This window comes from Apostichopus japonicus, chromosome 2 (assembly GCF_037975245.1).
Source record: "Apostichopus japonicus isolate 1M-3 chromosome 2, ASM3797524v1, whole genome shotgun sequence".
Classification (NCBI taxonomy): Eukaryota; Metazoa; Echinodermata; class Holothuroidea; order Aspidochirotida; family Stichopodidae; genus Apostichopus; species Apostichopus japonicus.
Window position 1 is genome coordinate 3,856,447 of NC_092562.1, and position 24,760 is coordinate 3,881,206.

Consider the following 24,760-nt stretch of genomic DNA (forward strand, 5'->3'; position numbering starts at 1 on the left):
AATATGTGAATGTCGACAGTATATTGTCAATAGCCGAAGAAAGCTGATTCATAATAAAGATGAAAGTAGGTTTTCATTCAGAATGGATTGCTGTTATTGTCCTATTCCTACATATTGCTCGAGTGTTAATGCTATTCTCTTCAGGGATGATCACGTTGCCTAGCAACAGACATGGGCATCTACTCCTAAGTGTGTTTCGTTTCCTGATATAAATCCATAAAAATGCAAAACAAAGCAGACAGTCATAGCAAAATCATTTTAGCCAATCAGTTCTAACGGACACAAATGGCGCACATCATTCCTTACAGTTGTTCTGGCTAGAGTTCTACACAAGTACATATAAACACCTGGCTGCGCTATTGACTTACTTCTTAAGATTTTGGTAGCCCTTCTACAGGTAAGTAAAATACGTCATACTTCTAATGGGAATTATCAGTCATGCAGGATTGTTGCTTTAGAACCGTTTGACCGGCTTATCCCTGCACCGCTAAACAAAACACTTTTGTTTTAAAATCATTTGACTTCACGTGGGGGAAAGGCAAATCTTCCATTATTTTACATCATTAATGATGGCATCGAAAATGAGTCAGTTTTCTCTTTTGTTCTAAAATTAGAGCAATAGTCAATAGTCTTAGAGCGGTTTAATGTTATCTCTGGAAATCCCAGAGAGTTTGTATAAAGAGATCAACGATGTTAACACGTTTACAAAAATTCGCCAGTTTTAACCCGATTTCACAATGAGTGAACTATACCAACTAAATATAGTGGGGATTTATATGGCAGAACATTGTCCAAGTTGCCTAGGTATTGTAGTACGTTAGATTGGATTGCCTCAACAGGAAGCATGCATTTTTCACAGTTTGTAATTCAAGCTAAATCCTCAGTTTCACGTATTTTCACATGTTCTAGGAACGCGTGATAACATGTATATAGTAGTTTTATACTTTCCTCGTAAGCTTATTTTTGTTTGTTGTATGCTTGCACCTGTGATCACAGGATATTTTGTAAGGAAATGCATGTGCAAACATCTGTATATATATATATATATATATATATATATATATATATATATATATATATATATATATATATATATATTTAATAGCCAACATTTCTACTTTTACTTTCACATGCTTGTTATCTTCACTATAAAAGTTGTCAAGTGTTCTGTTTATGTCTTGTTAAAAGAAAGCAATTTCGTTGTAAGCCCTCACAAAATGTTAAAATGTGTATGTGAGCTATTACAAAGTAAACGAGGTTGGAAACTTCAACTTCAATACTGGTTTGATTAGTAAATTCTTGTTCAAGATCGTGCTGACAAATCTAATAAATCGGTATCATGTGCTATTCAGTTTACAGTAAGAACTGAGGATATTTGTAATTCCAACAATTCCCAAACAACTGGATTTGTTGGAATTACACATATCCTCAGTTCTTACTGTAATCCTAATAGCACATGCTATCGAATTATAGCATGATTCAGTTTTTACTGTGGTACAAAACTGTAAAATTTACAGTAGTAACTGTGTTCTCTATGTGCATCGGGTGTATAATGTCGTTCATTAGGCTAAGCTTGGATGGGAACTGTAGTGTTTTAGTCATCGTTTGTTTCAACTTGAAAGAATTTGTTATACGACATGATGATGGTTTATGATTAATATAATTATATAATTGACGTATAGAAAGTATGGATGGATCGATGGATCGATGAATGGATGGTTGGATATGAAAGTAAAATGTGACAGAAATTTAGCTAACTGTGTTTTTAAATCACAGGTTGGAAATGATAAAACATGAATAAAGTTGTTGATATGCTTTCTTTTGTTTGACCAGACGGAAGCATAACAGAGAATGGACATTTACCTACTTCTTCCATTGGCAATATTTATTCTTCCATTGGTTGTTGTTGGTTATACCGGAGGTAAAGTATACTTTGCAGTACCTCTGTTAGATCGATCACACGATAATGCTTACATTTCTCCTTGTAAGCGTAAAAGTTCTTCTCTGTTCCCCGCTCCCCAAGTTTAGTTCGCTTTCGAAAATCAACTCCAAATTGACTTCCAGAAAACAAAAATATCGTAAGGAAGTGGCGATGACATAATGTGGTACTTCTAGAGGTACTCAAGTTAAGCATTGTTTGTGTTATTAATTATACTTTATGAAACAACGGATGAGCAAAACTTACGTTAGTTTTTAATTTATAATCTTTTCATTTAGCCTTAAAGAAGCATAACAAACTGTTCAGGTGCATATCTTGTAAACCGGAGCAGCTGTAAGCACAGTTTAGCGAGTAACGTTTCCTTCGTTGTTGGAAACAGCATACCGAAACTACAAATATGCCTATTGTCAGCCTTGAAACATGTACATTTAATTTTTCCAGACTAAGATATTCCCTAGGAATATACTTGATTTACATATAACATACCATCATAACATAAGAATAATTTTGATCTCTTCTTTGTGTCTCAGAATCGGTAAAACTAACGTTACTAGCTTCGGGGTATGCTTATGATAGTAGTACCACTAGAATGTCATACCAGTGCTACGTCAGTGATCCAGATAGTGTCACCATGACGTCATCTAGAACTGTGTGGACAAGAGATGCTGCCAGTCAGAATCCACCTCCTCCTGAAACAAGTTATTATAATCACCATGCATGGCCACGATATACAGTGCATTGGAAAAACGGCCGGAAAAATAATAATGCTTTCGGAGTATTTGATTGTACTGCTAAGATCAACGGTAAAGATGATACTACAGTTTCACATATTCGAATGAGGTCAGATGGTACGTATAATAATCACGAGGGTGATTGCTGTAGTATGTGTAATGGGAGAGATGCTACTTGATATGATTACAGCTAGCTGTATGTTGCATTTAAAATGTATCTTAAGGTATAGCATGTAGAATTATTTAAAATCTCATGTAGTTGAATATATATATATATATATATATATATATATATATATATATATATATATATACAAGCTTTGGTTCTGTTTCAAATAAATTGCCCTGGGGAACTAATGTCAGCATGTTTCTTCTTACTCATTTTCCCCCTTATAGCTGACATCTTTCCAGCCAATGACTTATTATCCCAGACATTCAGTATCAATGACACCGAGGTCAGCATCAATATGATGAGTCCAACTGGTGGGGATGTTTCTACGTTTATGTGGATGAAGGACAATGTACCGATATCATCAACAGACGGTTTATCTAACTACACCATCATGAGACCTTTACAACTTGACGATGCAGGAGTGTATGAATGTTACATTCACGGCGAGAGGAGCTCAGCAAAGCAAGCTTTGAATTTGCTTATTGTGCGAGGTAAGCTGATGATTTCTTCAAAACAACGTACTAAATGGTAGTGTACTCTATTGATGTGGTATTTAAAGGCACATCACAATTCTTTTAGACACATTGTACTGCCTGCTTTGAAAAACAAACTTACCGTTAGCTGTTTTTTTTTTTTTTTTTTTTTTTGCACACGTCGTAATTATTTCCACATTGTTATATTTTTATGCTACTATTTATCCGAAATAAAACTTGCTATTTTATGTGATGAATAACATTAACAATATGTGCACATGTTTAAACCAATGAGATCAGCTATTACAACTATATAATACAGCCTGTCCGGCCACTCGTTGGGGTCCTCCTGCCTGTACTGGTGTTTGCAAGAGTTGCTACAATGGAGGAATCTGTGATGAAAATACCGGAGAATGTGTTTGTCCTCCTGGCTTTAAGGGGGATGAATGTAAAACAGGTATTTTGATCTTTGAATGTTTGGAACCGAAGATAACGAAGTAAATATGTCGCTACTTAGATAAAGAGCGCCTCGTGTGAATGTAAGATGCATTTATTTGCTAATTAAAGTAATATATAACTTCTTCGATGATAGTATAAATAAGTGGCAATTGATTTCAACATTTCTGAAACACAATTTCAAATATATGTACTAAAATATAAAAAAAGTGTGGTACTATTTGATAGTTCCCCCTTCTGGTCGATTGTTGCCGACGACTGAAAATTTGAAATAACCATTTTCAAATTCAGGCAGAATGTTGATCGAGAGATGGTCACATCAGACAAACGCTCAGCCGGTTGGCTGAGGAATTATGCAAATAAATGCTTATAGGCTTCAAATGGCACTTGTTCTTTCAAAAGCAGTTAACGATGGTCATGTTGAAGCAGAAGTAAGAGCTACGTTGAAATCAAGTTCTATAAATAAGATAAATAGGGGAAATCACATTGGTATTGTCCTACTATAGGAACATAGTTTACTATGACACATGTAAAAGACCATTTCTTCCTACGACAGAATGCGGTTACAACCGTTTTGGAGAGGATTGCGAATTCCGATGTTCAGTTTCAAACGAAGCTAAAAAGTGCAGTAGATACCTTTTCTGTCTTCGGCATCCATTTGGCTGCAAATGTGTAACTGGCTATAACGGAATAGCGTGCAACAGAGGTATAAGCCAGTTTACTGTAATTACATATGTTTGAGCAATTTCTTAACGATTGACATCAATATATTTCTAACAAAATCCTAGCCTTTATAGAACAATTTCTATGCTGTTTTACGGCGCATTTAACATGTTGGGCTGAATAATTATGGAAACCTTTTGAGACTCCATAGGTGTGTTCCTAAACAGAAACAATTAAAACTTTTATTCAACTGTAATAATGTGTACGTATACGCTTTTTCCATCATCAAATTCAGTGCCATCACGGTAACCTGGATGAACATCGAATCCAAACTGGTTCAATAAGAGTAGTATGAATTACTTGCGTTTGAATAACAGTGCTACCTGATGTGGGCAATTATACTGGCCCTTCTTATATATCATTTAAGGATATACGTGTATCACACTCACATATTTCTTTCACATTTGAAAAAAAAAAGGATGCGAGCCAGGAACGTATGGCGCCAGCTGCTTACAAACCTGTCATTGTAACACAAGCCAATGCAATCGGTTTACTGGAGAATGTGATGCTGGATGTTCGTCTGGTTGGAATGGGAGTAATTGCCAAGGTCAGTTATATTAAAAGGTTTATTTGATGGACAAGTGTTTAATCTCCTTCCCCACATTCCGGACAGTTGAAACAAATTTTATGCCAGTTTATTACAGTATTATGTACATTCCATGTTAATGTTGTGATGAATCTATCGAAGAATTTGACTTCGATCTTTCTCCTGGGTGGACACCGAGCAAATGTCGAGATCTATCATCGGTTACAAGGTTTAAACGTTTCACAGTCTGTTCCCTCGCAATCTATCCTTATCAAAGCAATTTGAAAGATAATCATTACATCTTTTTTCTCGGTATGAATAGAAAAAAGAAACATTTTGCAATGTTAACACTTTATAATTATACTTACGAACACAATTTAAATAGCCAAAAGCTTACATTGCTATGGTTCTTCATCACCAACGTTCCTTTGTTAAACGGCTTTATATCTTATTTCGCTCAATGTTAATTGTATATAATCTCAATTTCTAATTTCTTCTTTATTTATGCTTTATTCATTGCTTTTGGTTATTTTACCTTCTCTCCCGCAGAATGTGATGGGAATTTCTATGGCTCAGATTGCTCTCAGAAGTGTCATTGTGATAAAGAGAGGTGTAACCGAGAGACTGGATTATGTCAGACGGGTGGATGTCTTCCCCAGTGGGTCGATCTCTTTCCTCCATTTAGTTGTCAAACAGGTACTCTGTAGTCTCCGCCTTTTGGTATTTCTTTATAGAATCAAGCAGCTTCAATGGCGCAATCCGATCTTGCTGATTTTTAAATTCACTGTTAAGTGCACCATTAAATGAAGTACAAAATGTAATAGTGAAATTGCTGAATCAAATAAAGTAGAATCCTTACAACATAAAGAACCCACAAGAATATAAAGAAAATGTCTATAGTTCGAATTGCTCTCAAGAGGTTCATTGTGATCAAGATAAGTGTAACAGAGAGTCTGGATTATGTCAAGCTGGTGGATTGTTATGCTCTATGAGTTGCCCTATTTGAATCTGCTAGTTATGACCGAAGCCTCTTTTCTACTAACATAAGAACCGAAAGTTTTAAGCGACCTTTCAGCAGCTATGAGAGAACTTTGACGGCTTGAATGTTGTTCAACAGTCTAATCTCATACGTCACTTCTAAATGGTGGCAATCATTTGCAGCATGTCTTCCTTTACGAGCTCGATATAAAAAATTACAGTGTTGGAGTGTGTTTAAGTGAAACTACAAGTGATGGTCGACCTCAATATTGACTGGATTCTTTCCACATAGGTCTGATAGACATCACATACGCAAAGCAGAATCCAGGAACACCAGGAAGGGTCACTTGTGTCGTACAGGAAGGTCCCGGGGGAAATATAGACGGCCTCGATTTGCTTGTATCACGCGACCAACGTGATCTTATTTTGGACGGGATCGTGAGTGAAGGTTCATTTAGGGAAGGTTTGACAAAAACTCATACCTTCATTGTAAGTAATGTCAGAGAAGGAGACAAGCTCTACTGTCAGCTGAGAAAGAACAACGAAACGTTAGCGATGCTACATGTTACAGTGGAAGTGTACAGTGAGTAGACACACAGAGCCTTATAACATGGAGGTCTGTTTTTACCTCCATGCTTTTAAAGAGACACTGCAGGTTCACATTTAAACGTAGACTCATCCTTCTGACTTCACATCACTTGTTGTGTTACGGACAATATGTGATATAATAGATCTGTCGAAAGAGGGATTGCGTTTTGAAAACATTTTAAGGAAATGAGAACAGAGAAAAATTCATTTAAAATTAGAAGGCCTAAATTTGAATTCGTATTAATTCAAACTTACGTCAATTATAGGAGGTAAAGTAAACTTTCATTGTCGATTTTTAGTAATTCCAACTATTGGATGTTATTATTTATATTTTGTAGTAGAGTGTCACCTCTTTCAAAACACCACGTAACTTTCCCTTTCATCTTCCCTTTGAAGCTACTATTCCTACCGCTACAACTCGAGTCGTGCTGCTAGAACAAGGTATATCAGTTGAACTTTTATGTTTACAACTTTCATGACATCTATCTAGTTGCACGTATCGATGCTTTGTTTTGTCAACCGATAGTATATAGTCATATAGTCATATAAGTCATATAGCTAAGTATAACATTTTATTTTCTAATATGTGTTTCATCTTTTCCTAGGACACGACCAGTTCATGAAAGGTCTTCCAGTATATGGAGCTGTTGCTATCCTATTGGTAGTTGTCTTTATAACTGGCTGTGGAATAATTAAGTAAGTATATATATATATATATATATATATATATATATATATATATATATATATATGTATATGTATATGTATATATATATATATATATATATATATATGTATATATGTGTATATATATATATATATATATATATATTAAATAAATAAAGAATAACACACCAGAAAATTCCACTTCACAACCGGTTTCGTCCTTTTTGGGACTCATCAGGCGAAGGTAGGATTCGAGCCCGGATCTTTTGTCACGAACCGAAGTCCGTATCACTCGACCACAGTGATTCTACTATATATTACATCGGTCAAGACTATTAAAGAAAATTGTAATCATTATAAAGTTTGACAAAGTAATGAGGTGCTACCAGTTAAATACCATATGAAACATTTGCAATAGTCATTGTTGTGTAATCATTAAGTAACTTAATTTTGTAAGTTTTTGCTCCTCCAGGAAAAGAGCTCGTATTAGATCGAATGCCGGAAGAAGTGACCTAGATACTAGTCGGGTGAGGAATAGTAAGTATGCAAGGCCAAAAGAATAATACTCCAAGCTCCGCTACGTTAAATTTGCGAATATACTTAGTTGATATGAATATTTGACGGATAGAAATCGGTTTGTTCTTCAGATATATGAAGTACTCTGGTACATTTGTCATTATACGTTCAGGAATGGTTATTCCATATAGTGCCTCGCCAAATTAAATGTACTCACTAATACCCACATTCAACTGATAACGAATCATACGATAAAATGCGGATTGCTTCTCTAACATGTTATAAGAAAGGAAGACATCTAAATGTATCTAGATCGAAGTAAAATTAAGCAGACCATCTATGATTATTTGGGAATCTTCGAAAACCTACTAAGGAATGGTAACGACGACCGTCGTAGACAATTCTACAGTCAAGAGAGAGGGAGAGAGAGGTGGGGGGTGTAGAGAGGTGGGTTGGGTGGAGAGAGGTGGGTGGAGATGGGTGGAGAGAGATGTAGCAGCTATGAACAAATTTTAAATTGATATCATACATATAATGTTGCATTGTTTCAATCATTTGTAGGTGAGACGATTGCAGGTTATTGTAGTGACCGGACAGATGCAGTGCAATTGTACTGCAATTATACACCGAGGACTGTCGATGAACAGTCTTGCTATGAAATCCCATCTGTTGCTGTTTGTTCGTATTCAAACGGGACATATGAGGCTTATACGTACTCCAATGTCTCCAATAAGTACATTTAAGTGGATAGCAAAAAAAGAAACCCCGAATCGAATCTTTTTCATATATCTGACAGAGACGAAAGCCAAGGCTAGTTTAGTTGAGGTGGAACACGACAGGGTTTACATTGTACTCGTAGACATTCAAATGAAATTGAATGAAAGGGTTTCATCTAATTTTAGTCGTACTTCAATGCATAGTTTAAAGATGTACATAGTTGATATAAAGAGAAAGACCATAGGCTAATTATGTAGATTAGAATTTTTTAACTGGTAAAAGAAAATATAGTTTTCGCTGTTTACTCATAAGCGATACTTTGACCTCGCTAGTAAATTCCTCTTTTTTGGTAAAGAAATGAAAAACAAATAAAATGATTAAGGAAATACCTCCGCCAATTATGTAAATGCGATTGGTCATATTAATAGCATATTATAAACCTAAGCAAGTACGTATTGTGTCGTAATTATGATACAAAATATAGGTAAGGATTGAACCAGAATGACTTATTTAAGTGTTTTTGTTGCTCACTCAATTTGTGGTATTCATTTATTTTCTCTGTAAACAAGTGTTTCACACCAACGTATATTAATAATTACACATCAACATTTGATCTTATCAAATGTTTGATTCAAACATGTTATAATGAGTGAGTTCGAAATGACTTATTCGCCCGAAAAATATTTGAACCTAGTACTAAATAGATGCAACGGCTATGTACAGGCAATATCCAAAAATAGAAACATATATAATGTGTTTACATTACGTACTTTATTGTTGTGAATTATTTAATTTTTAAGATAACATTGACATTTATTTCAAGCTCTTATCAAGAAGTTTTAGTTAGGTCCGTACGAATGTTATATTTTCTCTATCAATGTAATAAAGAGATTTCGATAAGAGATCTAATTATTTGTAAATAAATAGCTGAATGAAATAACTGTATCGTATCTACTTCTTTATATAAAATTTTTTTTTTTGACAATGTACATGGAATGTTTTCATTCTCCTGACGGAATTTTTAAATATTGCCAACTTGGGCTAAAACTCAAATTCCTCACATTTTGTCAGAAGCTCTTCATATCCTCCTATGGCCCAAGGGGAGGTTTGCTTACTAGTTTGACTTGTGTTTCTGTCAACATTTCAAGGCCTGAATAAGGTTAGCTCATGAATATGGATGTTTGGATGAATAGTTATGAATTTATAGCTGGTAATTAATGAGAAGAACGCTATTATCCATATCAATAATTTTGTCATGACTTGAAACAGTTGTCATTTTGGGGAAAAGTTGATAAAAAAATACATAAGGCCTTACAAAACCTCCAAATTTGGGTTTAAAATGTTGTAAAGAGGTCTTTCATATCTACTCTCAATGCTCCCAATATGAGGTTTCCTTACAATTTAATTTGTGCATGTATCAACATTTCAACCCGCAAGTACCCATATCATTTTTTGCGACTTTTTCAATTATGAACGAACTTATGAAAATAGGGTAAAGCGCTCTTCTCTTTATGTAACAGGCATAATTATGTTCTAATTCGTAAACATTTGAAAGAAAATTCATCTTTTTATACAATTTTATTCAAATTGTTACTATAACGTCGAATTATCTTCGAATTTAAGGATCTCCGTTTTAAAGTCGACGATATTCCTTCTTTGGGCCCTAAGAACCTGTATTAGCATGCCGTAAGAAATTGGAACAATTCCTTTTTTTGTCTTGAAAATGTTGTAAGGTCATAATACCTTTATCATATTTTTAAATTTTGGCCAAAATTGTGACTTTTTCTATTCCTCCCAATATTATGTCAATGGGGTAGAGAGCTCTCCTCGTTAAATACCAGGCAAGATTATGTTTTGATTTGATTTATTTGAAACTGATAAGATCATCGAAATTTGAAAATCGAACATTTGTATTTTATGGCCAAAAAAATCGTGACTTTTTTATTTCTCTCCAAAATCGTGCGTGGGATCGGTGGCGCCCTTCTGATGTCCCGCCAGTCGATAATCATCTCATAATCCGTCCCCAATCTGAGAAATGGACCAATTTTTTGACAAAATATGGAATATCATTTTTTAATGTTTAATAGCTGAAGATTCCATAGCATACCACTTTTAAATGCATGAAAATTCTATTGTGGGTCTTGGGAATCCAAAACGACGATCGAAATTCGAAAATCGAACATTTGTATTTTTCGGCCAATTTTTAGGTAAGGCTATACCCTTATGTTTTTATCAAATTTTCTCCAAAATCATGCGTGGGATCGGTGGCGCCCTTCTGATGTCCCGCCAGTCGATAATCATCTCATAATCCGTGCCCAATCTTAGAAATGGACCGATTTTTTGAAAAAATATGAAATATCATTTTTTAATGTTTAATAGCTGAAGATTCCATGGCATGCCACTTTTAACTGCATGAAAATGCTATTGTGAGCCTTGGGAATCCAAAACGACGATCCCCAATCTTAGAAATGGACCGATTTTTTGACAAAATATGAAATATAATTTTTAAATGTTAAATAGCTGAAGATTCCACGGCATGCAACTTTTAATAAAATATGAAATATCATTTTTTAATGTTTAATAGCTGAAGATTCCATGGCATGCCACTTTTAACTGCATGAAAATGCTATTATGAGCCTTGGGAATCCAAAACGACGATCGAAATTTGAAAATCGAACATTTGTATTTTTCGGCCAATTTTTTGGTAAGACTATACCCTTATGTTTTTTTTTCAAATTTCGGCCAAAATCGTGACTTTTTTATTTCTCTCCAAAATCATGCGTGGGATCGGTGGCGCCCTTCTGATTACCCGCCAGTCGATAATCATCTCATAATCCGTCCCCAATCTTAGAAATGGAGCGATTTTTTGAAAAAATATGAAATATCATTTTTTAATGTTTAATAGCTGAAGATTCCATGGCATGCCACTTTTAACTGCATGAAAATGCTATTGTGAGCCTTGGGAATCCAAAACGACGATCGAAATTTGAAAATCGAACATTTGTATTTTTCGGCCAATTTTTTGGTAAGGCTATACCCTTATGTTTTTTCAAATTTCGGCCAAAATCGTGACTTTTTTATTTCTCTCCAAACTCATGCGTGGGATCGGTGGCGCCCTTCTGATTACCCGCCAGTCGATAATCATCTCATAATCCGTCCCCAATCTGAGAAATGGACCGATTTTTTTGACAAAATATGAAATATCATTTTTTAATGTTTAATAGGTGAAGATTCCATGGCATGCCACTTTTAACTGCATGAAAATGCTATTGTGAGCCTTGGGAATCCAAAACGACGATCGAAATTTGAAAATCGAACATTTGTATTTTTCGGCCAATTTTTTGGTAAGGCTATACCCTTATGTTTTTTTTTTCAAATTTCGGCCAAAATCGTGACTTTTTTATTTCTCTCCAAACTCATGCGTGGGATCGGTGGCGCCCTTCTGATGTCCCGCCAGTCGATAATCATCTCATAATCCGTCCCCAATCTTAGAAATGGAGCGATTTTTTTGACAAAATATGAAATATCATTTTTTAATGTTTAATAGCTGAAGATTCCATGGCATGCCACTTTTAACTGCATGAAAATACTATTATGAGCCTTGGGAATCCAAAACGACGATCGAAATTTGAAAATCGAACATTTGTATTTTTCGGCCAATTTTTTTGTAAGGCTATACCCTTATGTTTTTTTTCAAATTTCGGCCAAAATCGTGACTTTTTAATTTTCTCCAAAATCATGCGTGGGATCGGTGGCGCCCTTCTGATTACCCGCCAGTCGATAATCATCTCATAATCCGTCCCCAATCTTAGAAATGGAGCGATTTTTTGAAAAAATATGAAATATCATTTTTTAATGTTTAATAGCTGAAGATTCCATGGCATGCCACTTTTAACTGCATGAAAATACTATTATGAGCCTTGGGAATCCAAAACGACGATCGAAATTTGAAAATCGAACATTTGTATTTTTCGGCCAATTTTTTGGTAAGGCTATACCCTTATGTTTTTTTTCAAATTTCGGCCAAAATCGTGACTTTTTAATTTTCTCCAAAATCATGCGTGGGATCGGTGGCGCCCTTCTGATTACCCGCCAGTCGATAATCATCTCATAATCCGTCCCCAATCTTAGAAATGGAGCGATTTTTTGAAAAAATATGAAATATCATTTTTTAATGTTTAATAGCTGAAGATTCCATGGCATGCCACTTTTAACTGCATGAAAATACTATTATGAGCCTTGGGAATCCAAAACGACGATCGAAATTTGAAAATCGAACATTTGTATTTTGCGGCCAATTTTTTGGTAAGGCTATACCCTTATGTTTTTTTCAAATTTCGGCCAAAATCGTGACTTTTTTATTTCTCTCCAAACTCATGCGTGGGATCGGTGGCGCCCTTCTGATTACCCGCCAGTCGATAATCGTCTCATAATCCGTCCCCAATCTGAGAAATGGAGCGATTTTTTGAAAAAATATGAAATATTTTTTAATATTTAATAGCTGAAGATTCCATGGCATGCCACTTTTAACTGCATGAAAATGCTATTGTGAGCCTTGGGAATCCAAAACGACGATCGAAATTTGAAAATCGAACATTTGTATTTTGCGGCCAATTTTTTGGTAAGGCTATACCCTTATGTTTTTTTTTTCAAATTTCGGCCAAAATCGTGACTTTTTTATTTCTCTCCAAAATCATGCGTGGGATCGGTGGCGCCCTTCTGATGTCCCGCCAGTCGATAATCATCTCATAATCCGTCCCCAATCTGAGAAATGGAGCGATTTTTTGAAAAAATATGAAATATCATTTTTTAATGTTTAATAGCTGAAGATTCCATGGCATGCCACTTTTAACTGCATGAAAATGCTATTGTGAGCCTTGGGAATCCAAAACGACGATCGAAATTTGAAAATCGAACATTTGTATTTTTCGGCCAATTTTTTGGTAAGGCTATACCCTTATGTTTTTTTTTTCAAATTTCGGCCAAAATCGTGACTTTTTCATTTCTCTCCAAAATCATGCGTGGGATCGGTGGCGCCCTTCTGATTACCCGCCAGTCGATAATCATCTCATAATCCGTCCCCAATCTTAGAAATGGAGCGATTTTTTTGACAAAATATGAAATATCATTTTTTAATGTTTAATAGCTGAAGATTCCATGGCATGCCACTTTTAACTGCATGAAAATACTATTATGAGCCTTGGGAATCCAAAACGACGATCGAAATTTGAAAATCGAACATTTGTATTTTTCGGCCAATTTTTTGGTAAGGCTATACCCTTATGTTTTTTTTTTCAAATTTCGGCCAAAATCGTGACTTTTTCATTTCTCTCCAAAATCATGCGTGGGATCGGTGGCGCCCTTCTGATTACCCGCCAGTCGATAATCATCTCATAATCCGTCCCCAATCTTAGAAATGGAGCGATTTTTTTGACAAAATATGAAATATCATTTTTTAATGTTTAATAGCTGAAGATTCCATGGCATGCCACTTTTAACTGCATGAAAATACTATTATGAGCCTTGGGAATCCAAAACGACGATCGAAATTTGAAAATCGAACATTTGTATTTTTCGGCCAATTTTTTGGTAAGGCTATACCCTTATGTTTTTTTTCAAATTTCGGCCAAAATCGTGACTTTTTAATTCCTCTCCATAATCATGCGTGGGATCGGTGGCGTCCTTCTGATTACCCGCCAGTCGATAATCATCTCATAATCCGTCCCCAATCTTAGAAATGGAGCGATTTTTTGAAAAAATATGAAATATCATTTTTTAATGTTTAATAGCTGAAGATTCCATGGCATGCCACTTTTAACTGCATGAAAATGCTATTGTGAGCCTTGGGAATCCAAAACGACGATCGAAATTTGAAAATCGAACATTTGTATTTTTCGGCCAATTTTTTGGTAAGGCTATACCCTTATGTTTTTTTTTCAAATTTCGGCCAAAATCGTGACTTTTTTATTTCTCTCCAAACTCATGCGTGGGATCGGTGGCGCCCTTCTGATGTCCCGCCAGTCGATAATCATCTCAGAATCCGTCCCCAATCTTAGAAATGGACCGATTGTTTGACAAAATATGAAATATAAATTTTTAATGTTTAATAGCTGAAGATTCCATGGCATGCCACTTTTAACTGCATGAAAATGCTATTATGAACCTTAGGAATCCAAAACGACGATCGAAATTTGAAAATCGAACATTTGTATTTTTCGGCCAATTTTTTGGCCCTTATGTTTTTTTGGCCCTTATGTTTTTTTCAAATTTCGGCCAAAATCGTGACTTTTTCATTTCTCTCCAAAATCATGCGTGGGATCGGTGGCGCCCTTCTGATTACCTGCCAGTCGATAATCATCTCATAATCCGTCCCCAATCTTAGAAATGGAGCGATTTTTTTGACAAAATATGAAATATCATTTTTTAATGTTTAATAGCTGAAGATTCCATGGCATGCCACTTTTAACTGCATGAAAATACTATTATGAGCCTTGGGAATCCAAAACGACGATCGAAATTTGAAAATCGAACATTTGTATTTTTCGGCCAATTTTTTGGTAAGGCTATACCCTTATGTTTTTTTCAAATTTCGGCCAAAATCGTGACTTTTTTATTTCTCTCCAAACTCATGCGTGGGATCGGTGGCGCCCTTCTGATTACCCGCCAGTCGATAATCGTCTCATAATCCGTCCCCAATCTGAGAAATGGAGCGATTTTTTGAAAAAATATGAAATATTTTTTAATATTTAATAGCTGAAGATTCCATGGCATGCCACTTTTAACTGCATGAAAATGCTATTGTGAGCCTTGGGAATCCAAAACGACGATCGAAATTTGAAAATCGAACATTTGTATTTTTCGGCCAATTTTTTGGTAAGGCTATACCCTTATGTTTTTTTTTTCAAATTTCGGCCAAAATCGTGACTTTTTTATTTCTCTCCAAAATCATGCGTGGGATCGGTGGCGCCCTTCTGATGTCCCGCCAGTCGATAATCATCTCATAATCCGTCCCCAATCTGAGAAATGGAGCGATTTTTTGAAAAAATATGAAATATCATTTTTTAATATTTAATAGCTGAAGATTCCATGGCATGCCACTTTTAACTGCATGAAAATGCTATTGTGAGCCTTGGGAATCCAAAACGACGATCGAAATTTGAAAATCGAACATTTGTATTTTTCGGCCAATTTTTTGGTAAGGCTATATACCCTTATGTTTTTTTTTTTAAATTTCGGCCAAAATCGTGACTTTTTTATTTCTCTCCAAAATCATGCGTGGGATCGGTGGCGCCCTTCTGATTACCCGCCAGTCGATAATCGTCTCATAATCCGTCCCCAATCTGAGAAATGGAGCGATTTTTTGAAAAAATATGAAATATCATTTTTTAATATTTAATAGCTGAAGATTCCATGACATGCCACTTTTAACTGCATGAAAATGCTATTGTGAGCCTTGGGAATCCAAAACGACGATCGAAATTTGAAAATCGAACATTTGTATTTTTCGGCCAATTTTTTGGTAAGGCTATACCCTTATGTTTTTTTTCAAATTTCGGCCAAAATCGTGACTTTTTTATTTCTCTCCAAACTCATGCGTGGGATCGGTGGCGCCCTTCTGATGTCCCGCCAGTCGATAATCATCTCAGAATCCGTCCCCAATCTTAGAAATGGACCGATTGTTTGACAAAATATGAAATATAAATTTTTAATGTTTAATAGGTGAAGATTCCATGGCATGCCACTTTTAACTGCATGAAAATGCTATTATGAACCTTAGGAATCGACGAATCCAAAACGACGATCGAAATTTGAAAATCGAACATTTGTATTTTTCGGCCAATTTTTTGGCCCTTATGTTTTTTTGGCCCTTATGTTTTTTTCAAATTTCGGCCAAAATCGTGACTTTTTCATTTCTCTCCAAAATCATGCGTGGGATCGGTGGCGCCCTTCTGATTACCCGCCAGTCGATAATCATCTCATAATCCGTCCCCAATCTTAGAAATGGAGCGATTTTTTTGACAAAATATGAAATATCATTTTTTAATGTTTAATAGCTGAAGATTCCATGGCATGCCACTTTTAACTGCATGAAAATACTATTATGAGCCTTGGGAATCCAAAACGACGATCGAAATTTGAAAATCGAACATTTGTATTTTGCGGCCAATTTTTTGGTAAGGCTATACCCTTATGTTTTTTTCAAATTTCGGCCAAAATCGTGACTTTTTTATTTCTCTCCAAACTCATGCGTGGGATCGGTGGCGCCCTTCTGATTACCCGCCAGTCGATAATCGTCTCATAATCCGTCCCCAATCTTAGAAATGGAGCGATTTTTTGAAAAAATATGAAATATCATTTTTTAATATTTAATAGCTGAAGATTCCATGGCATGCCACTTTTAACTGCATGAAAATGCTATTGTGAGCCTTGGGAATCCAAAACGACGATCGAAATTTGAAAATCGAACATTTGTATTTTTCGGCCAATTTTTTGGTAAGGCTATACCCTTATGTTTTTTTTCAAATTTCGGCCAAAATCGTGACTTTTTAATTCCTCTCCAAAATCATGCGTGGGATCGGTGGCGCCCTTCTGATTACCCGCCAGTCGATAATCATCTCATAATCCGTCCCCAATCTTAGAAATGGACCGATTTTTTTGACAAAATATGAAATATCATTTTTTAATGTTTAATAGCTGAAGATTCCATGGCATGCCACTTTTAACTGCATGAAAGTACTATTATGAGCCTTGGGAATCCAAAACGACGATCGAAATTTGAAAATCGAACATTTGTATTTTTCGGCCAATTTTTTGGTAAGGCTATACCCTTATGTTTTTTTCAAATTTCGGCCAAAATCGTGACTTTTTCATTTCTCTCCAAAATCATGCGTGGGATCGGTGGCGCCCTTCTGATTACCCGCCAGTCGATAATCATCTCATAATCCGTCCCCAATCTTAGAAATGGAGCGATTTTTTTGAAAAAATATGAAATATCATTTTTTAATGTTTAATAGCTGAAGATTCCATGGCATGCCACTTTTAACTGCATGAAAATACTATTATGAGCCTTGGGAATCCAAAACGACGATCGAAATTTGAAAATCGAACATTTGTATTTTTCGGCCAATTTTTTGGTAAGGCTATACCCTTATGTTTTTTTTCAAATTTCGGCCAAAATCGTGACTTTTTAATTTTCTCCAAAATCATGCGTGGGATCGGTGGCGCCCTTCTGATGTCCCGCCAGTCGATAATCATCTCATAATCCGTCCCAATCTTAGAAATGGAGCGATTTTTTGAAAAAATATGAAATATCATTTTTTAATGTTTAATAGCTGAAGATTCCATGGCATGCCACTTTTAACTGCATGAAAATGCTATTGTGAGCCTTGGGAATCCAAAACGACGATCGAAATTTGAAAATCGAACATTTGTATTTTTCGGCCAATTTTTTGGTAAGGCTATACCCTTATGTTTTTTTTTTCAAATTTCGGCCAAAATCGTGACTTTTTTATTTCTCTCCAAACTCATGCGTGGGATCGGTGGCGCCCTTCTGATTACCCGCCAGTCGATAATCGTCTCATAATCCGTCCCCAATCTGAGAAATGGAGCGATTTTTTGAAAAAATATGAAATATCATTTTTTAATGTTTAATAGCTGAAGATTCCATGGCATGCCACTTTTAACTGCATGAAAATGCTATTGTGAGCCTTGGGAATCCAAAACGACGATCGAAATTTGAAAATCGAACATTTGTATTTTTCGGCCAATTTTTTGGTAAGGCTATACCCTTATGTTTTTTTTTTCAAATTTCGGCCAAAATCGTGACTTTTTTATTTCTCTCCAAAATCATGCGTGGGATCGGTGGCGCCCTTCTGATTACCCGCCAGTCGATAATCGTCTCATAATCCGTCCCCAATCTGAGAAATGGAGCGATTTTTTGACAAAATATGAAATATCATTTTTTAATATTTAATAGCTGAAGATTCCATGGCATGCCACTTTTAACTGCATGAAAATGCTATTATGAGCCTTGGGAATCCAAAACGACGATCGAAATTTGAAAATCGAACATTTGTATTTTTCGGCCAATTTTTTGGTAAGGCTATACCCTTATGTTTTTTTTTCAAATTTCGGCCAAAATCGTGACTTTTTTATTTCTCTCCAAAATCATGCGTGGGATCGGTGGCGCCCTTCTGATTACCCGCCAGTCGATAATCGTCTCATAATCCGTCCCCAATCTGAGAAATGGAGCGATTTTTTGACAAAATATGAAATATCATTTTTTAATATTTAATAGCTGAAGATTCCATGGCATGCCACTTTTAACTGCATGAAAATGCTATTATGAGCCTTGGGAATCCAAAACGACGATCGAAATTTGAAAATCGAACATTTGTATTTTTCGGCCAATTTTTTGGTAAGGCTATACCCTTATGTTTTTTTCAAATTTCGGCCAAAATCGTGACTTTTTTATTTCTCTCCAAAATCATGCGTGGGATCGGTGGCGCCCTTCTGATGTCCCGCCAGTCGATAATCATCTCATAATCCGTCCCCAATCTGAGAAATGGAGCGATTGAAAAAATATGAAATATCATTTTTTAATGTTTAATAGCTGAAGATTCCATGGCATGCCACTTTTAACTGCATGAAAATGCTATTGTGAGCCTTGGGAATCCAAAACGACGATCGAAATTTGAAAATCGAACATTTGTATTTTTCGGCCAATTTTTAGGTAAGGCTATACCCTTATGTTTTTATCAAATTTTCTCCAAAATCATGCGTGGGATCGGTGGCGCCCTTCTGATGTCCCGCCAGTCGATAATCATCTCATAATCCGTCCCCAATCTTAGAAATGGAGCGATTTTTTGAAAAAATATGAAATATCATTTTTTAATGTTTAATAGCTGAAGATTCCATGGCATGCCACTTTTAACTGCATGAAAATGCTATTGTGAGCCTTGGGAATCCAAAACGACGATCGAAATTTGAAAATCGAACATTTGTATTTTTCGGCCAATTTTTTGGTAAGGCTATACCCTTATGTTTTTTTCAAATTTCGGCCAAAATCGTGACTTTTTTATTTCTCTCCAAACTCATGCGTGGGATCGGTGGCGCCCTTCTGATTACCCGCCAGTCGATAATCGTCTCATAATCCGTCCCCAATCTGAGAAATGGAGCGATTTTTTGAAAAAATATGAAATATCATTTTTTAATATTTAATAGCTGAAGATTCCATGGCATGCCACTTTTAACTGCATGAAAATGCTATTGTGAGCCTTGGGAATCCAAAACGACGATCGAAATTTGAAAATCGAACATTTGTATTTTTCGGCCAATTTTTTGGTAAGGCTATACCCCTATGTTTTTTTCAAATTTCGGCCAAAATCGTGACTTTTTTATTTCTCTCCAAACTCATGCGTGGGATCGGTGGCGCCCTTCTGATGTCCCGCCAGTCGATAATCATCTCATAATCCGTCCCCAATCTTAGAAATGGACCGATTGTTTGACAAAATATGAAATATAAATTTTTAATGTTTAATAGGTGAAGATTCCATGGCATGCCACTTTTAACTGCATGAAAATGCTATTATGAACCTTGGGAATCCAAAACGACGATCGAAATTTGAAAATCGAACATTTGTATTTTTCGGCCAATTTTTTGGTAAGGCTATACCCTTATGTTTTTTTCAAATTTCGGCCAAAATCGTGACTTTTTTATTTCTCTCCAAAATCATGCGTGGGATCGGTGGCGCCCTTCTGATGTCCCGCCAGTCGATAATCATCTCATAATCCGTCCCCAATCTTAGAAATGGACCGATTTTTTTGAAAAAATATGAAATATCATTTTTTAATGTTTAATAGCTGAAGATTCCATGGCATGCCACTTTTAACTGCATGAAAATACTATTATGAGCCTTGGGAATCCAAAACGACGATCGAAATTTGAAAATCGAACATTTGTATTTTTCGGCCAATTTTTTGGTAAGGCTATACCCTTATGTTTTTTTTCTTCAAATTTCGGCCAAAATCGTGACTTTTTAATTTCTCTCCAAACTCATGCGTGGGATCGGTGGCGCCCTTCTGATTACCCGCCAGTCGATAATCGTCTCATAATCCGTCCCCAATCTGAGAAATGGAGCTATTTTTTGAAAAAATATGAAATATCATTTTTTAATATTTAATAGCTGAAGATTCCATGGCATGCCACTTTTAACTGCATGAAAATGCTATTGTGAGCCTTGGGAATCCAAAACGACGATCGAAATTTGAAAATCGAACATTTGTATTTTTCGGCCAATTTTTTGGTAAGGCTATATACCCTTATGTTTTTTTTTTAAATTTCGGCCAAAATCGTGACTTTTTTATTTCTCTCCAAAATCATGCGTGGGATCGGTGGCGCCCTTCTGATGTCCCGCCAGTCGATAATCATCTCATAATCCGTCCCCAATCTGAGAAATGGAGCGATTTTTTGAAAAAATATGAAATATCATTTTTTAATGTTTAATAGCTGAAGATTCCATGGCATGCCACTTTTAACTGCATGAAAATGCTATTATGAACCTTAGGAATCCAAAACGACGATCGAAATTTGAAAATCGAACATTTGTATTTTTCGGCCAATTTTTTGGTAAGGCTATATACCCTTATGTTTTTTTTTTCAAATTTCGGCCAAAATCGTGACTTTTTTATTTCTCTCCAAAATCATGGTGGGATCGGTGGCGCCCTTCTGCTTACCCGGCAGTCGATAATCATCTCATAATCCGTCCCCAATCTTAGAAATGGACCGATTGTTTGACAAAATATGAAATATAAATTTTTAATGTTTAATAGGTGAAGATTCCATGGCATGCCACTTTTAACTGCATGAAAATGCTATTATGAACCTTAGGAATCCAAAACGACGATCGAAATTTGAAAATCGAACATTGTTTTTTTCGGCCAATTTTTTGGTAAGGCTATACCCTTATGTTTTTTTTCTTCAAATTTCGGCCAAAATCGTGACTTTTTTATTTCTCTCCAAACTCATGCGTGGGATCGGTGGCGCCCTTCTGATTACCCGCCAGTCGATAATCATCTCATAATCCGTCCCCAATCTGAGAAATGGAGCGATTTTTTGACAAAATATGGAATATCATTTTTTAATGTTTAATAGCTGAAGATTCCATGGCATGCCACTTTTAACTGCATGAAAATGCTATTATGAGCCTTGGGAATCCAAAACGACGATCGAAATTTGAAAATCGAACATTTGTATTTTTCGGCCAATTTTTTGGTAAGGCTATACCCCTATGTTTTTTTTTTCAAATTTCGGCCAAAATCGTGACTTTTTTATTTCTCTCCAAAATCATGGTGGGATCGGTGGCGCCATTCTTATTACCCGCCAGTCGATAATCATCTCATAATCCGTCCCCAATCTTAGAAATGGACCGATTGTTTGACAAAATATGAAATATAAATTTTTAATGTTTAATAGGTGAAGATTCCATGGCATGCCACTTTTAACTGCATGAAAATGCTATTATGAACCTTAGGAATCCAAAACGACGATCGAAATTTGAAAATCGAACATTTTTTTTTTCGGCCAATTTTTTGGTAAGGCTATACCCTTATGTTTTTTTTCAAATTTCGGCCAAAATCGTGACTTTTTTATTTCTCTCCAAAATCATGCGTGGGATCGGTGGCGCCCTTCTGATGTCCCGCCAGTCGATAATCATCTCATAATCCGTCCCCAATCTGAGAAATGGAGCGATTTTTTGAAAAAATATGAAATATCATTTTTTAATGTTTAATAGCTGAAGATTCCATGGCATGCCACTTTTAACTGCATGAAAATACTATTATGAGCCTTGGGAATCCAAAACGACGATCGAAATTTGAAAATCGAACATTTGTATTTTTCGGCCAATTTTTTGGTAAGGCTATACCCTTATGTTTTTTTCAAATTTCGGCCAAAATCGTGACTTTTTTATTTCTCTCCAAACTCATGCGTGGGATCGGTGGCGCCCTTCTGATTACCCGCCAGTCGATAATCGTCTCATAATCCGTCCCCAATCTTAGAAATGGACCGATTGTTTGACAAAATATGAAATATAAATTTTTTAATGTTTAATAGCTGAAGATTCCATGGCATGCCACTTTTAACTGCATGAAAATGCTATTATGAACCTTAGAAATCCAAAACGACGATCGAAATTTGAAAATCGAACATTTGTATTTTTCGGCCAATTTTTTGGTAAGGCTATACCCTTATGTTTTTTTTCAAATTTCGGCCAAAATCGTGACTTTTTTATTTCTCTCCAAAATCATGCGTTGGATCGGTGGCGCCCTTCTGATTACCCGCCAGTCGATAATCATCTCATAATCCGTCTGTGAAATGGACCGGTTTTATTGCAAAATATGAAATATAATTTGTTATTGTTTAATAGCTGAAGATTCAATAGAATGCCAAGTTTTGCTTACTAGTCTACATCGATTTACTAATATTAATAAGGCAATTAAAAGGCTTCAAATTCCGAAGACTTACCTCTAATGTTGACGACATTCCTTCTTGAGGCCCTAAGAATCAGTATTAGCATCTTGAAAGAAGTAATCGATATTTCATATTTTGTTTTCAATATTTTGTTAAGCTATACCCTTATCATTTTTTTCAAATTTTGGCCAAAATCGCGACTTTTTCTATACCTCCCAAAATTATGTCAATGGGGTAGAGGGCTCTCCTCGTTAAATATCAGGCAAGATTATGGTTTGATTTGATTTATTTGAAACACTATGGCCTATATTTGCATATTAGTTTACATCGATTTACTAATATTAATAAGGCCATTAAAAGGCTTCAAATTCCGAAGATCTCCCCTTTAATGTCGACGACATTCTTTCTTTGGGCCCTAAGAATCAGTACTAGCATCTTGAAAGAAATTCTCGAAATTTCATAGTTTGTCTTGAAAATTTTGTAAGGATATAATACCCTTATCATTTTTTCATGTCATTTTCAACCTGCATCATTGGAAAACTGATATCAAACTTAACGTTTTGAAACACGATGCTCGATAATTCGCTTAAAAGAGAATGATGGAGAGTTGAAAACGTCAATTAACTATTGCCATGACATACTCACTGAGAACTTCCTTGTAATGGACATTTCATATATATAGCATGGTTAATATATAGGATTATATAGCATTGTATTTAGCATTACTATATCAGCCTCTGAAAAAGATACTGCTAGGATTGAAACGTCAGGCCCACTTACTTTTACACATTCTCTTACACAGGCTCTTTAGTGGATAAGCAGTTTGCTAACAGTTTTTGTTTTATGTTAATATTATCTGGTTAGTTCTACAATATTCGCTGAACATAGGGTTTGCTTTAAAGATTCACAGGTAGGTACCACTTGACTGGACACATTCACCCGAGTGTCCAAATTATTAGATGCGTGAGACGTTTTGTCTAATGGGACAGAGGAGATACACTGTTACTGACTGGAAGTGACGCCGGACGGTACACCACTCTGCTGGGGGCCTGACAGCCTACAGAAGATACTATAAGCTCAGACATATGTTGTTCATCATAGTGATTTTGAAACAGAAACTACATGTCAGAAAACTGTTTTTTCTTCTTTTTTACTGTGTGTGTGTGTGTGGGTGTGTTGGAGGGGGCCTCAGGCACCCTTCCCCACACTAGTCAAGCAACAAATCATCTACAGGCCATTTTACAAATATTGGCACAAATAGGAAGATGGAATTGAAAACGCGCAAGGAACAACTTAAGTGAAAGGCTGAATTTCGGACAAATCGTAGCTTTCCGAATGGCATTGATATCCATTTTCTTGTTTCGATTTGCGAGATATGTGCGGTTTACACCCATCCGTTTAGTCACCAATGTGCTTTTGTATACTCACATATTCCTCTCTTTGAGAAACAGAAAAAGAGGATACATTGCAGGTTGTTAGAAGCTTTCACTCACCGGTTACTAAAGATTGACATCAGGATAGCTGAGCCTCTCCTTACGAAGAACTGCGACTTGCGTGTTCTTATCGGCGTGCGCAAAGGAGGGAGGGCGGGGATACCCCTCCCCTCACGTCAGTCTGGGAACAAAAGTCTAGTCGAGTGATTATTTTACATTCAAGCGGGGAAGAATTAGATCGCTCCTATGAGTTAACCCCTCCCCCCCCCCTTCACCCCGTCTTCATTCGTTCAACCTCGCACCAAAAGCTAGTCATTAGCACAACCATTGCATTTTCATATTACTTTGAATTTCTCACCTAATATAAGAGTT

At 35.9% G+C, this 24,760-nt stretch overlaps 1 protein-coding gene across 1 annotated transcript; it reads left to right on the forward strand.

The window, feature by feature from the left end:
• Nucleotides 1-240: 240 nt before the first annotated feature.
• Nucleotides 241-9,379, forward strand: LOC139974675 (uncharacterized). The gene is made up of 13 exons (XM_071981947.1): nt 241-397; nt 1,834-1,921; nt 2,470-2,787; nt 3,067-3,333; nt 3,638-3,772; nt 4,328-4,477; nt 4,913-5,041; nt 5,570-5,716; nt 6,291-6,581; nt 6,983-7,027; nt 7,192-7,282; nt 7,725-7,789; nt 8,330-9,379. Exons 2-13 carry the CDS (start codon nt 1,852-1,854, stop codon nt 8,509-8,511), a joined length of 1,890 nt encoding a protein of 629 aa, XP_071838048.1. The 5' UTR covers nt 241-397; nt 1,834-1,851; the 3' UTR covers nt 8,512-9,379.
• The last annotated feature ends 15,381 nt before the right edge of the window (nt 9,380-24,760 follow it).

Bases quoted from the DNA above. Each gene is read 5' to 3' on its own strand.
- LOC139974675 (XM_071981947.1), top strand. From the start codon at position 1,852: ATGGACATTTACCTACTTCTTCCATTGGCAATATTTATTCTTCCATTG. The intron at 4,478-4,912 runs GTATAAGCCAGT...GAAAAAAAAAAG, and splicing joins CGGAATAGCGTGCAACAGAG to GATGCGAGCCAGGAACGTAT. The intron at 7,028-7,191 runs GTATATCAGTTG...ATCTTTTCCTAG, and splicing joins AGTCGTGCTGCTAGAACAAG to GACACGACCAGTTCATGAAA.